The 20,687-nt window shown below is 53.3% G+C and overlaps 1 protein-coding gene across 2 annotated transcripts in view; it reads left to right on the top strand.

Moving 5' to 3' along the window:
• The window catches only part of OSBP (oxysterol binding protein), a 30,938-nt gene continuing 12,000 nt past the window's right edge, over positions 1,750-20,687 (top strand). Inside the window, exons 1-7 of one of the 2 annotated variants that reach the window (XM_018059019.1) lie at positions 1,750-3,560; positions 8,040-8,248; positions 10,579-10,829; positions 15,534-15,714; positions 16,181-16,286; positions 16,595-16,649; positions 16,997-17,128. In XM_018059019.1, coding sequence (XP_017914508.1) covers positions 3,193-3,560; positions 8,040-8,248; positions 10,579-10,829; positions 15,534-15,714; positions 16,181-16,286; positions 16,595-16,649; positions 16,997-17,128 — 1,302 coding nt within the window. In that variant the 5' untranslated portion in view covers positions 1,750-3,192. The remainder of the gene's footprint in view (positions 3,561-8,039; positions 8,249-10,578; positions 10,830-15,533; positions 15,715-16,180; positions 16,287-16,594; positions 16,650-16,996; positions 17,129-20,687) is intronic. The other variant, XM_018059021.1, reaches the window with a different exon arrangement.

The raw sequence follows: 20,687 nt of genomic DNA on the forward strand, positions 1-20,687 counted from the left end.
GTCCCATTCTCTTATATTTTGTTTCCCTTGCCTGAGGAGACATACCCTCCAAAATATTGCTAAGACTTATGTCAGAGAGCATACTGCCTAAGCTTCCTTTTAGCAGTTTTTCGGTTTCAGGCCTTACATTCAAGTCTTTGATCTGTTTTGAACTTCTTCTGTAATATGGTATGAGAGTTTGTAGTAGTAGTCCAGTTTGATTCTTTAGCAGGTAGTTTAGCCATGTTCCCCAAAACCATTTATTGAAGAGGGTGACATTTCTCCAGAGTTGAAAGATGCTTTCATTCATAGCCATCATACAGTATTACATTGAACAAATGTAATAACTGCCTAACATCATCTAATACCAGTCCATTTTCAAAATTCCCGTTATCCTCCGATGTCTACAAGAACAGTTTTTTTGTTTTTGTTTTGTTTTGTTTCAGAATCAAAGTCAAGCATTTGTTGGGGAGGTCTCTTTTAAAACGGTTTTTTTTTTTTGTAAGTTTACAACAATCACCACGTGACTCTGTTACCACATCATTTTTCCTTAATCTTTCTATCTTATCTCCTGTAAAACCAATTGTCTTATAGACTATCTCACATTCTTGATTTATTCAATTGTCTCCTCGGGGGCTGTTGTTTAACTGGTTCCTCCAGCCTCTGTAAACTGAAAGATAGATCTAAAGGCCTGACTGGACTTGGGATCAAGAAAACTTTGGCAAGACAACTTAATTAAGTGGAGCTGTATACTTCATGCTGCAGCACACAAGTTCAGTTCGATTTAGTTGCTCAGTCGTGCCAACTCTTTGCAACCCCATGGATTGCAGCTCACCAGGCCTCCCTGTCCATCACCAACTCCCAGAGTTTACTCAAACTCACGTCCATAGAGTCGGTGATGCCATCCAACCGTCTCATCCTCTGTCGTCCCCTTCTGCCTTCAATCTTTCCCAGCATCGAGGTCTTTTCCAATGAGTCAGTCTCTCACATCAGGTGGCCAAGGTATTGGAGTTTCAGCTTCAACATCAGTCCTTCCAATGAACACTCAGGACTGGTCTCCTTTAGGATGGACTGGTTGGATCTCCTTGAAGTCCAAGGGACCCTCAAGAGTCTTCTACGACAACACAGTTCAAAAGCATCAATTCTTGGGCACTCAGCTTTCTTTATAGTCCAACTTTCACATCCATACATGACTACTGGAAAAACCATAGCCTTGATTAGACGGACCTTTGTTAGCAAAGTAATGTCTCTGCTTTTTAACATGCTGTCTAGGTTGGTCATAGCTTTTCTTCCAAGGAACAAACATCTTTTAAAGCAGCAGATAAGGGACCTCATAAAAAATGTTGGCTGTCCCAGGGTTAATGATAACCCATTTGGTTAACTGGGTTAAGGTGGGGACAGCCAGATTTTCCTCAGTGTAAAAGTATGTGTTTCTCCTTTGTGGTTGGCAAATAAACAGAGGGATGTATTTGGCAATACAACTTATATTTTGTAGCTGTTTAGTTTATCAAACATGTTCATATATGCATTTAATCAGAACAATATCCCTATGTTTCATTCCTTTCTAACAGAAACGGAAACTGAGGCTGGGAATGCTTAAGTAACTTTCTCAGTCAGAGGGCCAGTAATGAGCAAAGGCATGGCTCAAGCATAAAGGGGTTCACTTTAGTTGAGTTAAAACAATCTTCTAAGCTACATCTAACTGCAGATTTTCAAAGTGCATTTTATTTCCGGAATTCAATAAATGTCTCTTCTCTTTAAAACGTTTTCTAAAAAAGGATATTTTTATTTTCCTGATACCATGAAGCACATTGCCAAGAAAAGGTGATTTGTTTTCCAGCCAGCAGCTATTTCTATTGTCCAGGAAAACTAGCAAAATGTAACAGATGCCAGGTTCCCGCAAACCCCGTTTGTTAACAAGAGTTCCAAATGTTAAATGAGTTACAGGAGTTGTGACTTTCACAGATGTGTGAACAAAATCAGTGTATCTAAAATATTCTGTGCAAAGTTAAGCATACACACGTGTGCTTATGATGCTAAAACCACATGGGTCCAAGTACAAATAAAGTCAGGTCCTCGCAAGTCCACTTACGCCTCACAGCTGGGTCAGCAACTACTGGCACAAAATCAGAAGCATATGACAGTCTAGAATCAAGAGATAAAGTGTGTGGTACTATGATGAGCAAACCAGGAAAGGGAGTTAGAATGGTGGATTCTGGAGGACACTGGGGAAGCCATTTCTGGGGTCCCCAGGAACTCGGGCCTCCAGGTCGCAGGGAAAAACTCAGGCAAAGGCCGACTACGCAGAAACACTCTTCCTAACAAACTGGCGATCTTAGCTCAGAAAGAGCGACTCCAACACTGGCACAGAGCATCAAAACACGCGTTAGAGAAACCGACAGACTTTGGCCACTCGCAACCTTCCCGAAGACGGAAGCAGACGGGCACGCCCACGAATTGCTCGTCCCGGATTTTATTAGCTGCCCTGCCCCCTCTCTCAATTGGTCTCTTTCATTGGTCAGAAGTGTCACGCTCCTACGTTCACAGACAATTCCAGGAGCCAATCACCTCCAATCACCGCCCCGGCTCTTTGCCGCCTTGTGAGTGACATCCACTCCAACCAATAATAAATGAGAATAAAGATGTGACGCGTAGACTCCACCCCCTTTCCCTCAACGCGTTCAGTGAATGGTAGTAAAGGTTGAGCAGCTGATATTAACCACCAATCCGTAAGGGCGGAAGAGAGCCACGGAGACGACCGATGGGAGGAGGTGACGTGGCGGTGACGAGTGCACACACCGCATGAGTGGCAGAAATATTGGCCAATCGACAGCCACACGGGCTGGGCGGTCTGCTTTCTCGAGTCCTCCCTGAGCGCCGGAGACTTCGGGAAAGCCCCAATGAGCTTGACTTGAGTCTGATTGGCCTTCACCTGCACCAATCGGCGGCAGGCCTGGCGGAAGCGCCCCTCCTCGGACGCTCACTGGGCGCTGCGATATGACAGGCCCCAGAGAAATGCCAATGGCCTAGGGGCCCTGCGCAAGTGACACTCGGCCGCACCAATCGACTCTCTTCTTCCCCTTGGCCGGCCTGGCGGGGCGGGGACGCTGCGCGGCAGCGGCGGCTGAGGCGCTCGCCGAGTGGGGCCCTCCGGGAGGCGACGGCGGCTCTCGTAGGCGGTTCCGGTCGTGTATCAGCGGGCGGCGGCGGTTCATGGCGGCGACGGAGCTCAGAGGAGCGCTGGGCCCGGGCCCGGCCACGATGGCGGCCCCGGGCGGCGGCGGCGCCGGTCCCCCCGGGGTGGGAGGTGGAGGCGCCGGCGGCCGCGGAGACTCCGGGCCGGGCTCCGGGCTCGTGCCGGGTGCGGCGGCCGCGGTGGCGGCGGGCGGACCGGGCCCTGGGGCCGGGGCCGTGGCGGCGGCGGGCCCGGCTCCCGCGCCGCCGGCGGGGGGCTCTGGCGGCTCGGGCGCCGGGGGCTCGGGCTCGGCTCGCGAGGGCTGGCTCTTCAAATGGACCAATTACATCAAAGGCTACCAGCGGCGGTGGTTCGTGCTGAGCAACGGGCTCCTCAGCTACTACAGGTAACTGCTTCCGGGGCGCGTCCCCCCGCCGGCCGCCACACGAGCCCACCCTCGCGAGAGTGGGCGCGCCGGGACGTGCGGCGCCGCCCGCGTGCCCCGCCCTCGCGCCCCCGGCCCCGGCCCCGGCCCCGCCAGTTGTTCCCGGAGCATCGCGTCTCCTCTTGGGTTGCGTCCGCAGCCGCGCCCCGGTGCGGTGAGGAGTCCGCAGGGAGGGCGCCGGTGTCGGTGCTTACGGGGGCAGAGCCCGGGCACCGCTCCCGGGGAACTTGCTGTCAAGAGTCCCGAGGCTTGGTTGTCTGTGCCCCGGCTCCAGAATTCAGGGTTGTTAGCGGCCCTTGACGTTCCCGCCGTTGTCCCCTCCACGCTCAGGCACGAGGACGCCACGCACAAGGTGGCCTCGGGGTCTGTCCCCAGTCCTTGTCTCCTCAAGATGCGCCTCAGCTCTCGCCTTTGCACAGCCCACACGGAGACGCGCCCTCCGGGGTTCTGGTAGTTCTGTCAGCCCCCGCGCCCTCCCAAGGGGAGATCATTAAGTGTTCCAGCCAGGATTGCTGGGGGCCAGCCGGTTAGTTCGGTTCAGGTTTCCTCAAAAGAAGAGCCCATGTCTTTCGTTGACTCCTGTTAGCAGCGCTTGTGTTGGGACGCTTATTACACGTTTGTGGTGACTCACAGTCTTGCCATAACATAGCATGCTTTTGGCTATGAGTATTACTGTAGATAGATGGGTTGGATCCTGGATTTGGGGACAGGACATGAACATGTCCTGAGTGCTCGACAGTTTGGACAGGTGTGTTTTGTACACTATTCTTTGACTCCCAACGGCAACCTGGAAGTTAGGAGATATTCCCACCTTACCAGTGAGGAAACGCAGACAGCTTGGGCAACTTTCCCAAGGTCTTGAGTCAGAATTTGAAACTAGTTCTTTTCATACCAACACAGCCTAAAACCCAGGTTAGTGTTACGTGAATCAGTCAGATAAAGAGAGAACTACTTGTCTACAGCAAGTTTATAGATACGACACGCTGTGTGTGTTATACAAAATGTATAGACATCTTCTTTAAGGAAGATTTTGCTTAATATAGTGTAATTTCTAAGTGAAATCTTTTTATAAAGACCATTCTATTTGAGACCCAAAAGAGTGTTGTTAAAACTATATTTCTTGCCCTCTGCCAGGAGTCGCTTTGCCGCTGGGACAGTTTGGGTGAAGGAATCTCTTTTCCCTCGACTTCATTGTCTTGACTCTTAAAGAAAGAATCTTGAAAGGGAATCAAGATTGGAGTTGGAGGCTGTTGAAGTAGGAGCACATTCTTAGCTGGTCTCTAACATGGTAGAAAATGCTTTAGTGCATCCTCACTGCTTAAGTGACATTAATTGTGAACATTTATGTGTATCATTTGAATTACTCAGAATTGATTTTCGTTTTTAATTTTCCTTTTTAATTACTTGTCCGGGATTATAAGTTTAAGGTTAAATCACAATTCTAAAGTTTTGGTTTGTTCCACAGTTTTTCCCTTGCTCAAGTTCATGTTTTCCTGTTACACTGACCATCGTTGTAATGTTAACTGATTCATATCTTAGCTTGGCTTATAAGTCAGTATTAACACTGATTCCCCATTTTTCAATAGTTGTGTATCAGCTGAGAGCCTTAATGTGTGGTCATTTTTCCTCATGCAAGTTTTTAATCAGATCCACTTTCCAGCCCAGTTTTGTCTTTAATCAGTACCTGTCTTGGTCAGTATTGATCTTGGTTGGACAGTAATAATGTATATGTTGTTATCTCTTAAGTACTTGTAACCAGTTTTAATTTCTCTCCTATAAGAGCTAGTGGTACCTGTCTGACTACAGCTAGAATGCCTTCCCAAACATACCAAACCGTGTATTGGGAAATATGCCATGGGCCTGTCCTTGCCAGCCAAGACTGTTCCACCCACAAACCAACCAAGGAACAGCATTCAGAATTATCAAGTCTACACGCTACCCTCAAAATCACATTGAAGCCCTTTCTAGCAACCAGTTGGTATTCTTCCAAACTGGTTCTTTGGATCCCCATGTTCTTAGGGTTCATTTAGCCAAGTTGTCTTGCCTCCTGCTTTTCATGCCTCCAAAACCATCTCCTGTATATGCCTTTTACAAAATACGGTTTACCAAGTGCTTCCTAAACCCATCCTCTGATGAACTGTCCTAATAGGTTTTGGCAAGCCTTCTTTTTACCTATCCTGTTCTTCGTTACACAGCTGTCCTGTTACTTAAAACCATATGTAGAATCCTAGCTCTCCCAGACACATAGTGACAAGCCTTTAGTATTAGTTTTCTTGGCTAGCTTCTAGAGATGAAGCTACTATTTTGGCTGGCCTTTTCCAGGAAGAACTTACTAATCAGAAAACACCACCTAATACTGTGGTGCCTGAGGAACTTCTCTTGCCCCTGAAAAGCATGTCTTTTGAAATACTTCTGCACTAATCATTTAGAAGCAGAGGTGTATCTGCTTGAGCCTAAGAACTCTAGAATCAAGCCTGCCCAAACTTCCAGAGTCCTTTGGTATTTTTAAAAGTACTATAGACTATATGATTCGGGACACTTTTTTAGTTCACGGACATGACCTGAACAGAGGAGATTCCTAGGAAGCGGCCTGTGGAAAAGATCAGCGCATTGTGAGGAATGTGGCAGAAGGTCCGAGTCGCACCTTTGGAGTAGAAAGTGAGGGTGAGCTGGTAACTCAGCCTGCATTATTCATAATGTAACTGAAGTGTGGGGCGGGGGATGGGAGGAGGAGTCGAAGGAGCAGGAGTCACGTTACAGCGCGGCAGGTGCCGGAGGTGGAAGATGGCCTGGTTTATTGAGACCCCTGCCCTCCCCACCGGCGACCCCATGCCTCTCGCCTGTGCATCTGAGGAAGAAAAACCAGTTTCACGTGACAGACCGGACAATAGCCAAGCTGTCTTCCTAAGCACAGGAAGCAGGCTTCCTCAAGCCTGCCCCAGTCCTGGCTTCCAGAGATGGAGGAGTGTTGTCTCTCAAGCCTGCCCCAGTCCTGGTTTCCAGAGATGGAGCTAGTGCCGTCATTTCCGGCATGCAGGAATTTGGGATGTGCCAGAAAGAGAGACAGCCCTGCTTTGCACGCTGGCAGTTGGCAAAGGACTTTGACCTCTTTCTGTTCCAAGTTGGTCAGGGAAAACTGCAGTCTCAACATGCAGGTCCCCTGGGCAGGTCGGCGGGTGGCGGGGAAATGAGCGCAGGTCGCCCTGTACACTCGGCTGCGCTGGCAGCTCTGTTTCATGCCAAGTCTCTTGTAGCTTATTGTCACTGAGCAGGGCTGTAAGGCTCAAGAGTTGGCCTATTAATAGAGCTGTCAGTCAGTAGCAATGAAGAAAAGTTTACACTCAGTCCTCTCAGAAGAGATTTGCTGAATTTCTCCTAGCTATTAATAGGGTGGCTTAGGAGTTCCCACCAAGAGAGGTCAGTGGACCTTAGGAAAGAACGTATTCCTGAAAGATGATACCACCCCGTGCTCCTTTAATGAATATTCTTTCTTCACTCCCACGGAGAGCTAGTGACTCCTCTTTCATATCATTTAAGCTGTAGTCGGTATTTAACGGCTTCCCTGGTGGCTCAGTGGTAAAGAATCTGCCTGCCAGTGTGGGAGACGCGGTTCCATCCCTGGGTTGGGATGATCCTCTGGAGAAGGGAATGGCAGCCCACTCCAGTGTTCTTACCTGGGGGGTCATCCTGTGGACAGAGGACCCTGGTGGGCTACAACCCATGTGGTCGCAGAGAGTCAGATACCACTTAGCAGCTGAGCATACACACACAATATTTAATACTCTAAACATCTAAGTGTGCCTTACATGTCTGCAAGATGGTTTTAAGAGTGGTATGGCAGTTCTCACTGGCTGAGTTATAGTGGATTTGGGGGAGTGGATTGTTCAATATTTGTAAAATGGAGCTATTCTTTTAACTTCTTTTTTTTTTGTGGCCACACCACGTGTCATGTGGGATGTAACCCGTGTCCCCTGCCCTGGGAACACAGCGTCTTAACCGTTGGCCTGCCAGAGAACTCCCTCTTTCTCCTAGAGAATGAGATGATTATACAGAATTTGGTTGCATGAGTTTATAGAGCACCCTTTGATAATTGTATCTTGCTAAATGAAAGGTAACTCCTGACTGTAAAGGGGCCTGAGGGGACTCTTGGGGTGATGGAAGTGTTCTCCATCTTGACTGTGGAGGTGGTTGCACAATTGTTTACATTTGTCCAGACTCACTAAATTGTACACTTAAAATTGCTGGGTTAATGCTGTTTGTAGCTCAGGGTGAGGGGAAGAGCAGAGCCGTAAACTCCACTTAGAACACGCGCAGGCTCAGAAGCCTGCTGATCGGCTTTTTAATGGGAGGGGGCCACGCGAGGGGCGTCACTGCAGCCCGTGCGAAAGGCTCAGAGCTGTGGCGCGGCGCGCGTCTGCTCAGCTGTCCGGCTCGTTGCAGGTCCAAGGCGGAGATGCGGCACACGTGCCGCGGCACCATCAACCTCGCCACCGCCCACATCACGGTGGAGGACTCCTGCAACTTCGTCATCTCCAACGGGGGCGCGCAGACCTACCACCTGAAGGCGAGCTCGGAGGTGGAGCGGCAGCGCTGGGTCACGGCCCTGGAGCTGGCCAAGGCCAAGGCGGTGAAGATGCTGGCCGAGTCAGGTGGGGCGAGCCGCCGGGGACGCTCCGTTCGCCCCGATCTCGCAGACCTCCTTTGCCCCCACTGTCATCTAATTACCAGCTGTCTGCTGGCTGCCCAGCGGGCAGAATCTCTCTTGGAGGGCTGGTTTTCAGCCCAGCAGTTCAGCCCCTCAGGGGACCTCTGGTGATGTCTGGAGACGTCTTGTTACCATGGAGGGGGGCGGTGTTCCTGACTCGCGGGTCAGAGGCCAGAGCTGCTGCTGAAGCTCCCACCAGCGTTCAGGACAGCCCCCCACCTCCCCCCACCAGAGGCGGCTGGCCCCAAATGTCAGAATGGTTGACACTGGGAAACTCTTGTCTTAGAAGCATGGCAGTTAGCTTTTGCCTTCTAATGCCCACCAACTGCCTTAAAATCTTGAGAAAGGATGATTTTATTGATAAATCAGGTTTGATTTATTTATTTTATTGATACATCAGATCCAAACTGATAAACTCACAGGTTGGCTCTGTCCTTAACTGTTTCCTTTTCTCCTGACATCTTCTTACCTAACTGGTTGTTTAGTTGAATTGAAACCAGCAATCTCCGTAGACTGCCAAAGCATGATGTCAGAGACCCCTGACGGAGGGGTTGCTCCCACGGGTCTGGGCAGAGGAGCTCCAGCTGTCCCTCATCCCTGCCTGATGCCTGGGTCAGTGGCCGGAGCTGTTTCATGCCTAAGACACATGGGAAAAAATTGCTTGCAGTATTTTCTGTGAAAAATCTTTATTTTGCTACCATAGTCTCACTAAAAAGCACAGTCTGGTTATGTTTTGATTTTTCTTAAAGGAAAGTGGTAGTTTAATCATACGGAGCTTGTTTGCTTAGAGCTGACCGTGCTGCTCACTTGCTGACTTCTTTTCATCTCTTGTTCTTCTTATCTCTTGTGGTTCCCCATGCTGTGTTTAATGTCTCTTAAGCAATGAAAGCGGAGAGTCAGGGCTGAGCGACTTCACTTTCACTTTTCACTTTCATGCACTGGAGAAGGAAATGGCACCCCACTCCAGTGTTCTTGCCTGGAGAATCCCAGGGACGGGGGAGACTGGGGGGCTGCCGTCTGTGGGGTCGCACAGAGTCGGACACGACTGAAGCGACTTAGCAGCAGCAGCAAGCAATGAAAGGAAAGTTTCCTGCTTTATAAATCTCTGGGTCACAGGCTATATTCTGACTCTGGCCCTGCCCCTCTGTCCAGCAGATATAGATAGGGCAGGTCTTTCCTTGTTTGTTTTGATTTTAGTGCCGATTTTAGCTCCCCCAGAGGAAGTGACGTGGCTAGAAAAGAACTTTGCAGTTACACAGCGTTAAGGACAAACCTGCCAGTGAGAGGCAGGCACAGCCCCTCCGCGACCTGTGATTCAGGGGGCATTTAACAGAAGGCCCTGCACGGCTTTCAGCGGTGGCTTCACTGTCGGACAAAGTCATCGTGAAGTTCCTGAGTAGGAAAGAGGAATTGATCGCCCTTTCAGGATATGAGTGTGGTTCACAGAGGGCTGGGCTGCAGCTCAGCCCAGGACATACAGGGGCCTGCCAGTCACCCAACAGATGATTGTGGGTTGGCATTCACAGTCAGATTGACTGTTTTGGGCCCCTCACGCTAGGGTGAAAGGCTCAGTAGTCCATTCCCAGCCATAAGAGCTGTCTAGCTTCTCCACCCCGACCTCTCATCACTAGTTCACAGACCTCGGTGCGCATCGGAAGCACCCAGGCAGCTTTGCGAAGTGCAGATTCCCGGACCTTGCCTCACGCCTGCCAGATCAAAGCCTTTCTAGGTGTGGGGCAGAGACTGCACCTTTAGGAAGAACCCCAGGTGGGCCCTGAGGGGGTTGGATGAGGGTGGTCCAAAGATGCCGGCCTCCAGTTAGAAGGCAAGTAAGTACTAGGGATGTCATGGACAGCACGTGACTGTGGTGAGCTCTGCTGTGTGGTGTTTGCAAGTTGCCAAGAGAGCAGTTCCTGAAAGTCTCATCGCAGGGAAAAGCTTTCCTTTTGTGTCTGTGTGAGGCGACGCAGGTTAGTTACTTTAATCATTTCCCGATAGGTGTATGTGCTGTGCACCTCAGACTTAAAACGGCATCGCACGTCAATTATATCTCGATAAAACTAGAAAAGCGGGAGTAGGAGAAACGCCCATTGTTGTCTGCCCCGGTGTCTGCCCCAGGAGGGCCGAGGACCGGTGCTGGAGAGTCCCCCGGCGGCGGTGAGCCCGGCTGGTCACGGCGCAGGCTGAGGGCTGGTCTGCTCGCGGGCGGACTGGGGGAGTTCCGGCTCTCGGCCCTGGGCCCGGAGTCCCATTGCTCCCCTTCTCGCCCCACAGATGAGTCGGGAGACGAAGAGTCCGTCTCCCAGACCGACAAGACGGAGCTGCAGAACACCCTGCGGACCCTGTCCAGTAAGGTGGAGGACCTGAGCACCTGCAACGACCTGATCGCCAAGCACGGCACGGCGCTGCAGCGCTCGCTCAGCGAGCTGGAGGCCCTGCGGCTGCCGGCCGAGAGCAGCGAGAAGATCAAGCAGGTCAACGAGCGCGCCACGCTCTTCAGGATCACGTCCAACGCCATGATCAACGTGAGCCCCGCGGGAAAGGCCGCTCCTCCCACGTGCTGGGGAAAGGCCACGCCCCCTCCCCCACCCCATGCTGGAAGGCTGTGATTGGCAAAGCGTAGACCACAGGTCCTGCCTCCTGGTTCAAGGGATTTGAGTTGCAGCGTCTGTTGCATGAAAGTGAATAGGGTGCAGGGATAGAATGACCTTGCGTGCTGCCCTGCTCGAGTCATCAGGAGGGCACTGCCCAGCCAGGCTTCTACCCCAGCAGGGCCTCTGATGGTAACGCTGAGTCCTCCACCTCTCGGGTTGCAACTCTTTCTTTCTCTTTTCCTTCCTTCCTTTGTTTTTCTTTCTTCCTCTCTCCCTCCTTATCTGTTTTTCTTTATCTGTTGGAACTGAAAGATCTTCATGGATCCTTGCCACCTTTCTGTTCTTTGAGATTTCCACTGGAGTCTGACCCCTGCTTTGCTAGTGCATGCTGGCCTGCAGTGTGGTAAGTGGGGGCCTGGGTCAGGTATTACTGAGAACCTTGGAATCCGGGTGAGTCTCACCTTTAGTCTTTGAGAGGTGAGGGAGCTCTAGGTGATAGAGCTTCCCTGGTGGCTCAGATGGTAGAGTCTGCCTGCAACGTAGGAGACACGGATTTGATCCTTGGGTCCCGAAGATCTCTGGAGAAGGAAATAGCAACCAACTCCAGTATTCTTGCCTAGAGAATCCCATGGACAGAGGAGCCTGGCGGGCTACAGCCCATGGGATTGCAAATAGTCAGACACAACTGAGCAACTAACACTTCAGCATACTTCTAGGTGATAAGACGACATACTCAACCTTGGGCACTTTTCTTTTCAAAAGAAGGGACCCGTGCTTCTGCCCCCTTGTGACTCGTAGCTCGGGTGACTGTCATGGGTCTGTGGGATTCTTGGAGGCAGGGCTCCAGGTAAACCCAAAGTCCCACTGGCGCTGGTGGTGTGGGGCAGATCCTGGGTGACAGGTATGGAATGAGCGCAGAGTCTATAAACGGTGCCACGCCCCCTCTGCTGAAGACTGACCCTCACCTGGCAGGTTATGTTAGTCAGCTTCCAGGTAGGAACACGAGAGCGTAGTTCTCAAGGCACGTGAGAAGTCTGCTCTGTGAGAAAGGGCTTACACAGGTGGTGCTTTTGTTTTCCTGTCTGCTTAAACGGGAGGAACTTAACACTTCCCGATAGCTCAGTTGGTAAAAGATCTGCCTGCAGTGCAGGAGGCCCCGGTTTGATTCCTGCGTCGGGAAGATCCCCTGGAGAAGGGAAAGGCTGCCCACTCCAGTGTTCTTGGACTTCCCTTGTGGCTCAGCTGGTAAAGAATCTGCCTGCAATTCGGGAAACCTAGGTTCGATCCCTGGGTTGGGAAGATCCCTGGAGGAGGGCATCGCAACCCACTCCAGTGTCCTGGCCTGGAGAGCTCCATGGACTCAGCCCATGGGATGAGAAAGACCTGGACACAGCTAAGCTACTTTCACACTGCCTTCAGTAGGGCCAGATTTTTTCCCTTGTTGAAGAAGTGATAACGATTCTGTTTAGAACTAGTTTAGTTTGTGCAGGTCTCAGAGATCGAAAGTCTTTTCCTCTGACCAAGGGAAGTTCTACTTTCCTGCATTTAAAATTCCTTAATAGAAAGCTGTGGTGACTTTTATTTCCGTGCCCTGTTCTGAAACACAGAGCACTCTTCTGTGCTCTGACTCACACAGAGGTGAGGAGAGAAGCTGTTCTGTCCATTGAAGGGTTGGGGGCAGATCAGCGCCTCCCAGCAGCACCCGTCCGCGTTCTACACTCCAGCGCGGGCGGGCACCTGTGTCTCTGAAGTTCGGTCCTGTGCTCTTTCCAGACTCTTCCACCTCTTGGTGCCTGTTTTTCGGTCCTCCTGTGATCAGGAAAACTCATGAATCATACAGGGCATTTAATCAATAGTACATAAATATATGTATGAAATAGAACAGCTCAGGAAACAGTCGTCTGTTGCCTCTTATTCAAGTCTGCTCCCATGTCAAATTTTTTTCTACTATGATCAATATTTGCTACATAAAACACCTCTTGATTTAAAAATGTCTCGTAAACCAAAACTTTATTTTGAACTTTTTCTTGAAAATATGCTTGTCCTTATTCCTGGGGAGAACCCTTCTTCCCTAGGTTCTAGGTGCCCCGTTGGTGCCAGTTCTCATTCTGTTCTCCAGAGTGTGCTGCCTTTGCCCCTTTTGTAGCCAGTTGTTGCTGGAAAGGCGTTTTTTTTAATCCATGTACTGTTTCCTAGGGGATAATGGCAAGGCCTGAAAAGTGCTGTGTAGCGCATCACGTCTCAAAACAGGCAGTGTCAGCGCAAAGGAAGAGTGCGCGACCTCGCTCAGCTGCCTGCTTGCTTAGGGTGCAGCTCTTCTTGCTACCAGGGTGGGTCTCTAAGCAGGGGAGTGGATTTGACACGGTGTTAGTGTATCCATTCTCTAACTCAGTGAACACGGTTGAGCACCTTCTGTGTTCTAGGCCCGGTGCTCGGGGATATGGCTGTGGTCCCTGCCCTCAGGGAGATTACTCTCCGTTTAGGGGCCAAGAGGTGAACAGATGGTTATGGAGTGTGCTGAGCGCCCCGACAGATGTGGGCACAGGTTGCTGTGCTGTAATCCTTGGGGGCGTCCAGCTCAGACCGGGAGGATTCGAGAAGGTAACACCTCTGCTAAATGCTGGAGGGCCTGAGAGAGTCTTCCTGTAGAAAAAAGGCACCCCTGATTCGGGGCCGTGGAGTCCAGCAGCCCCAGTTAACCATCTCTATAGCCGGGGGTGCCTCCTTCCTCTGTGACCCCAGTTCCGTTTCTGTAAGTGGCGATGGTCCTGCTCTTGCGGTGTGGAAAGGCTTTCATGAGCTCATGGGTGTCGAGAGGTGGGCACAGTGCCCGGCATGCCCTCACCTCTCGCTGACCAAGTTGTCGCTGGTCTCGGGACGTGGGTGAGGAGCCGGTCCCCGTGTGGCGGGCGGGCATCCTGCCCTGAAGGGTCTGCGAGCCTCTCCGGTGGAGGAGGGAGCCGAGAGAAGGCTGAAGAAGCGTTCAGGTGGGCAGGGATGCTGTGTGTGCAGATCCTGCGTGGGCTTGGCAGGGGGTGGGTTAGGAGGGGACGAGGCCGACTTTGGTGCAGGCGTAACTAGTCACGGTCACCTTATTCAGTGATGACTCTGAGCCAGGTCTTTCTGAGAGCTTTACCTGTTTCTGTTGAGCAACGCTGTGAGAGCGCTGCGGTTGTCATTCTTGCTTCACAGATGAGGACGTGAGGCACCTCTCTGTTTAATCAGTTGCCAAAGAGTCCAGTTAGAAGTGGGATGGAGCTGTGACGACCCAGGGTATGTTCTCTGTGCCGCCTCGAGTACGGAGCTTGGAAAGAAGTGTGAAGATCCCAGCAATATCAAAGAACAGTCCATAGGCTCTGATCGTTGGACTCGGGGAGGGAGGAAGACTCAGAAATCAGGAAGCCCCTTGCTTCTCTGCCAGTGAGAAGATGCCAGGTCAGAAAGGGAGCACGGTGAGCCCGGTAGGGGCCCAGTGATGTTGAGCTTACTTCGAGCTGTTGGGTAGGCAGTTGGGTAGTCTGACCTGTGGCTCCCTGAGCACAAAGCCAGAGCTCCTGACTCCATAGGCCTTAGTCCATAGGTCAGGGCTGGAACCATGGCAGCAGATATTCTGTTTCCCTTTTAGTTTCTCTTTAGCATTGTCTAGACTTTTCAGCTTCCGTTGCTTCCTTTCTCCATTTATTTATTGAGCAAACTTTATGGGCTCCCACTGTGTACAAAGCGGCCAAGTTAGGAGCTGGAGATAAGCATGTGAATAAGCTATAAATGGTATCTTCAAGTCACTCACGATCCATCTGGAGAGAAAGTCACGATCGGATGCTGTGGATGCTGAGAAATAGAAATATGTGCAAAGTGCTGCGGAAGCAGAGCAGAGCCTGGCTCCTCTGGGCATGGGGGCAGGGGGTGTCACGGAGAAGTAACTTTGCCATAGGTCTCAAAGAATGAGGAGTACTTGGCCAAGTAGAGGAAGGGGGTGGAGGGCGTCCTAGGCCACGCGAACAGCTCCGGCGGAGATCTGCGTGTCTGAGAAGGGTGCGCGGCCTGGGGGCTCCGTGACGGGGTGGAGCCGCCGGGGCCCTTTGTGTCCGCAGCCAGCTGTCTGGCCTGGGTCTGAAACCCGCACGGAGCCTGGGGTGGGACTGAGCGCCGACGGGTTTGTGTCCTCTCTCGAGGTCACATAGGCGTCGGCTTTTTGAGGTCGGTGGTTCTCTTAGGGACCGATATACAAACCAAGGAAGTTCCCCCTATTCGGGGTGATGCAGTGCAGGCTCAGCTGTTGAGTTCCTCTGCTGTGGGCGGCTTGAGTGTGGTCAGGAATGGGTCGGAAGCCACGCTTGGCGCTCCAGGCTTTCTTTGCCCTCCGGGTCAGCAGGCCTCCTCTGGAGCAGCCCCCGTGCCGCCACAAACCTGGGCTTAGGCTTGCTGCTCAGCTGGCATCCGTGTGGTCCTCACGACCAGGAGAATGCTGAACCACCATGAAGGCCACACTCGGCGTTTTCTGTTTATTTTCTGCGTTGATCACTGCGCTTCACTGGCTCGGGCTCCCAGAGCGAGGTTACTCAGCGGGCTTCCAGAGGTAGGGGGCCTCTGACTGGTCGCGTTGCGGGGACCCACGTGCGCTTCGCCTCCGTGCAGGCCTGCAGAGACTTCCTCGTGCTGGCCCAGAGCCACAGCAGGAAGTGGCAGAAGTCGCTGCAGTACGAGAGGGACCAGCGCATCCGCCTGGAGGAGGCCCTGGAGCAGCTGGCAAAGCAGCACAACCACCTGGAGAGGGCCTTCCGGGGGGCCGCGGCGCTGCCTGCCGGCGCCGGCAGAGGTGGGGGCGCGGGGCGCGGCGGGGCGGGGCGGGGCGGGGCGCGGCGGGGCGGGGCGGGGCGGGGCGGGGCGGGGCGTCCGACCGGCCAGTGGCGCCGGCAGAGGTGGGGGCGCGGGGCGGGGCGGGGGCGGGGCGGGGCGGGGGCGGGGCGGGGCGGGGCGGGGCGTCCGACCGGCCAGTGGCCCCGGCAAAGGTGGGGGGCTCGGGGCGGGGCGTCCGACCGGCCAGTGGCCCCGGCAAAGGTGGGGGGCTCGGGGCAGGGGGTGTCCGACCGGCCAGCAGGCCTTGCTCAGCGGACAGAGGAGCCCTGGGTCCCTGGCGTCGGTGCCTCACGCGAGTCGGGATTCAGCCCTCCGTGTGCCCTGCTGTCCTTGTTCCCGTGTGTGTGGTGCGTGTGTGGAAGGCCTGCCTGCCAGGTTTCGATAAACGTCGCAAAGTGAGCGAACGCGGCTCGTCCCTCTCCCAGCAGATCAGCCCTGCTCCGGCAAAGGAGACCTGAGTGACGAAGATGACGAGAACGAGTTTTTTGATGCCCCTGAGATCATCACTGTGCCCGAGAACTTGGGCCACAAGTGAGTCAGGCTTGACTGCCCTCCCCATGCCCAGCCGTCGAGAGGCAGGAAGTGTTTCAGTGGGAATATCCTGCTTGTTTCCCAAGGCCTGGACTCTTGGCCCTAAGTACCTGGGAGAGTGTCTGTCTTTACTGAGCAGTTTCTCCAGAGACATTTATTCCTACGCATGCTTTCCTAAGTGTCGTTTCTCATTCACTCATGAATAAGTTTGTGCAGTATCCTTAGCGTTCTGCTTTGTAAAGACATGGCAAGGACCACCGTCTAGTTCTGATCTTCTTCTCATCCCCATCCGTTTCCCGCCCGTGCAGACGCACCGGCAGCAACATCAGTGGAGCCAGCAGTGACATCAGCCTCGATGAGCAGGTGACTCTCGCCCGGGGCGGTGAGCGGGTAACTCTCACCTGGGGTGATGAGCGGGTAACTCTCACCTGGGGTGATGAGCGGGTAACTCTCACCTGGGGTGATGAGCGGGTAACTCTCACCTGGGGTGATGAGCGGGTAACTCTCACCTGGGGTGATGAACAGGTAACACTCACCTGGGGTGATGAGCAGGGACAGACCGAGTATGTTCCTAGGGCTGTGCTTGTAAAGCACGAAGAGGAACAGGAGACACCGATTTTTCTTGTTTTAGCGTGGGGGGAAGGGAGGCCTAGAAATACTGGGTTTCCTGTTCTCTGCAGGCCCCTGAATGGCTTTGTGTTTGCTCTCAGTACAAGCACCAGCTGGAGGAAACCAAGAAGGAGAAGCGGACGCGGATACCTTACAAGCCGAACTACAGCCTCAACCTGTGGAGCATCATGAAGAACTGCATCGGCAAAGAGCTTTCCAAGATCCCCATGCCGGTGAGGGTCTCACACGCCGGGGAGGGTCTCACATGCCGGGGCCCCTCAGGCCCGGGGTGCTGCCGGGACAGCCCCGCCCTCCCGCATGGCCGCCTGCGGCATGACCTGTGTTATCCGCGCTGTCATAGACCATCGCCTAGAGCCAGGGGCTTCGATTTCAGCTAGGTTCCTGGTATGCTTCCAGATCAGCAAGAATCAGATGCATTGTTCAGAAGCAGTGATTTATGAGCAGATTCCTAGGCCAGATGTGCTGGGGCCGTGCAGAGATAAATTCAGCATCGTTTCTGTTTTCACGAACCGTGTAGTTCAAGAGACAGGCGCGGAGACAGGTAGAGGCCATTGCTTTCTGTGACCGTCTGGTGGGCAGTGCTGCACGCACAGAGGCTTGGGGAGTGCAAAGCAGAGCCATTGATTCCAGGGAGGAAGCCGGGGCCCATCTCCGGGGGACGGTGACGTTTGGGCTGACGTCCCTGCCTCCCATCAGGCCCACTTCCCATCTGTCCAGACTGCTTTAGAAGGGGATGGGTTTAGGATTGCAAACATGGTCCCGTCACCACTTCCCTGGGAATCCTTTGCTCGCTGCTCCCTGCTCTGAGTGGACCCCAGCTCCCTCGGGCCTTGCCCTCCCTGCAGGGAAGCGGCGGCCTGTACACAGGCAGTGTGCCCCCCGGGGGAGCCACCTCAGGTCCGCACCGGCTCCTCGGTTTGCCCCCTGCGGCGTTGGCCCACTCTGCCCTCTGCCCGTGCTTCCCTCAGCTCCCACCCGCCCTTGCCAGTCTGCTGTTACCCTGGCGGGTGCCTGTTCTCCAGGAGCCGACTACAGAGCCGTCTGTCAGCCCCCTTCACCCAGGCATCCCATCAGGGCAAGCCGTCTCAGCTCTGTGTTCCAGCAAGTGCCCCTGTTTATTTTTGGGCAGTGGGTTTCACTTCCTCTTTCATCCCCTGAGCATTTACTGGCGGCCAAGCTGCCCGGGGCTGTATCAGTTAGGTATAGGTTCAATTTAACGAGTCCAGAATACGTTGGTTTAGACCAGGGATCAGCAGACTGTGGCCTTGGAGCAAATCTTGCTGCCCTCTGTGCAGCTCACAAGCCAGGCATCGTTTCATATTTTTAAATGGCTAGAAAATATTAAAAAGAGGCTAATATTTTGTTATCTGAAAATCACATGCAGTTTAGATGTCAGTGTCCTGGCGGTTTTATTGGAACACAGTGAACTCGCGTTCATGCACTGATGGTCTGTGGCTGCTCTACTTCCAGAACAGCAGTGCTGAGTGGGTGTGGCAGAGGCCACATGACCCTCACAGCCCAGATATTTACAGTCTGGCCTTTCACAGAAAAAGCTGGCCTACAAATACGAGCTTCAGTCACCATCACGCTGGAGTCCAGAAGCAGGTGGTCGGGTTCTGGGTGATGCTCCTGCTGCCGTGACCAGGCGCACCCTGCCCCGTGGCCTCGGTTCCTGGGTGCTGGGGGGCTGCTGCAGCCCTGGCCCTCAGCGGGGGAGGGGAGACGGCACGCCTGCCTTTTCGGGGTGCTTCCTGCAAACTGCATGAACCATCCCCTTCAGTCTCTTTATTTACTCTGAACTCAGTTGCGTGGCCTCAGCTAGCTGGAGATCACGACTTCTGTTTTTGATGGTGTGGCTGGTATGAGAACTGGGGATTCCGCTGCCTGTGGACGAAGGGGAGAGTGGAGTGTGGGGGGCTGAAGGTTCTGCCCGCGCGCCGTCCGGAGACAGAGGCTCCCGGCCGCTTGGGGCCTACGGAGCAGTGAGTGGTTCTGCCTCCCGTGGACGGCACTCTGCCCAGCCTGTCTTACCAGTCTTCGTACCCCTGATGCGTAGCCAGGGCCTGGCATGTATATATCGTTCAGCAACTGTGAATCTTGGAAAACAAATAGAATTGTCTGTAAGTGTGTAGAACTTTCGGTAGAAAAAGACTCCCCTCCAGACCGGAAAGGGCCGTGAGTAGGCACCGTGGAGGGAAACAAAATAATTGGTTCACGGAGTTGGGGGGGGCGGGTCTTGAAGCCCCACTTTTCTGGCCCAGCGCCCTAAAGAAGTGGTAGGAAAGGGGGCTGGAAAGGCCAGTCATCGCCGTGGAAGTTCAGTTCCTGCTCAGAGGAGCGTCCGCGTCCAGGTGGCCCCCGTCCCCGCTGGTTCCTGCTGGTGCTGCCGCAGCCTGGCCCTCCCCCTCACCTGCCTGTGCTGAGTCGCAGGAGGCCGAGCCCCAGGCGGTTTCTTCCCGTCTGCGGGCCTGGGCGCCCGGGCAAGGCCCCAGAAAGCGTCTGGAGTGGGCAGGAGGAGGGAGGTGCCCGGGGAGCTCCCCGCGGCTGCGTCCTTCTGGGCCGTGCTCCCGCTGGACGGGCCCAGAGGCCTCAGCTCCTGCCCGGGCCTGTGGCTCTATGCAGCGACCCCATGCGTACCTCGACCCCTGCAGCCTGCCGACGGCTTCCTGCTGCTGTCTGGGCTGTCTCTTGCGCTGCCCCGCTCTCCATTGACCGTGTCGCTAATGCCCGCTCCCTTCCACTTCGAAGTCTCAGATTTCTCTGTCCCGTGTGAGGCCTCTGAGTGGTAAAAAAGACCAGGAGGAAAAGCCTGCCTGCTCTCAGGGACACTGTGGGTCCTGGCACAGCTATCGGGGGCCAGGCCGTGCGTGTGATGAGCGGTGATGACCCGAGGATGCGCCGACCCTCAGCTGCGGGGCTGACCTGTCCCTGGCTGCCAGCGGAGCGCACCCCGCCCCACTCTCCCCGAAACGTGTGCAAGTGTTATTGCAAGTCGGCTGCAGCTCAGCCCCGAGAGGTTTTGTCTGCGTAGTTAACAAGTGCTCGCTTTTGAAAGACCTGGAGGATTCGCGTTCTGTGCATCCGCTCCCCCCGCCCCCCCCCCCCCCCCGTGTGCGTTTTTCTCATCACACAGCTCTTCTCTCCACGGACGAGGTGGCGCTGGAGTGTGACTTGAAGACTTTAGTTGAGGCATGGTAGATCGTCCTTCCCCACTGGGAAATTTTCACAGGGAAATGCTTGGTTCATTTCTCAGGAAAAAAACAGGCCCTTTTAAAGAATATATAAATGCATAGAAAAATATGAAACTTAAGGATGGTTATCTTTGGGTGATGCTATTTCAAGTAGATTTTTTTTTTCCTTTAAACTTTGTTTCTCCAAAGTGTCATAGTGGAAATTACAAGATATTCCGTAATTGGGAGGACAGTAAATATTAGGGTAGTATGTGACTCAGAGAGATTGGCGGGCAGGAGGTTGGATAAAAGTGCAGAAAAAGACAGGAAAAGAGGTAGGACTCTAGGAAAGAAAAGTGTCATTATTGCTTGTTTCAGTAACCAGACGGTGCTTTCGGTCAGCTTCATTCGGTACAGAGGGCTGTTTTTTCTTCCTTCTTCTCTTCTCTGGACTCAGAACTTGAGCTGGTTTTCAGGCTTGTTTAGCTGTGCTGCTGACTAAACAGCGTTACAGGCTAACCTGGGAACCTAACCCCTTTTGATGATAAGATCTTAAACAGTAAAGTCACGATACGTTCCAGACAGTCACCTCAGAAGCTGC

This window comes from Capra hircus, chromosome 15, assembly GCF_001704415.2.
Source record: "Capra hircus breed San Clemente chromosome 15, ASM170441v1, whole genome shotgun sequence".
Lineage (NCBI taxonomy): Eukaryota > Metazoa > Chordata > Mammalia > Artiodactyla > Bovidae > Capra > Capra hircus.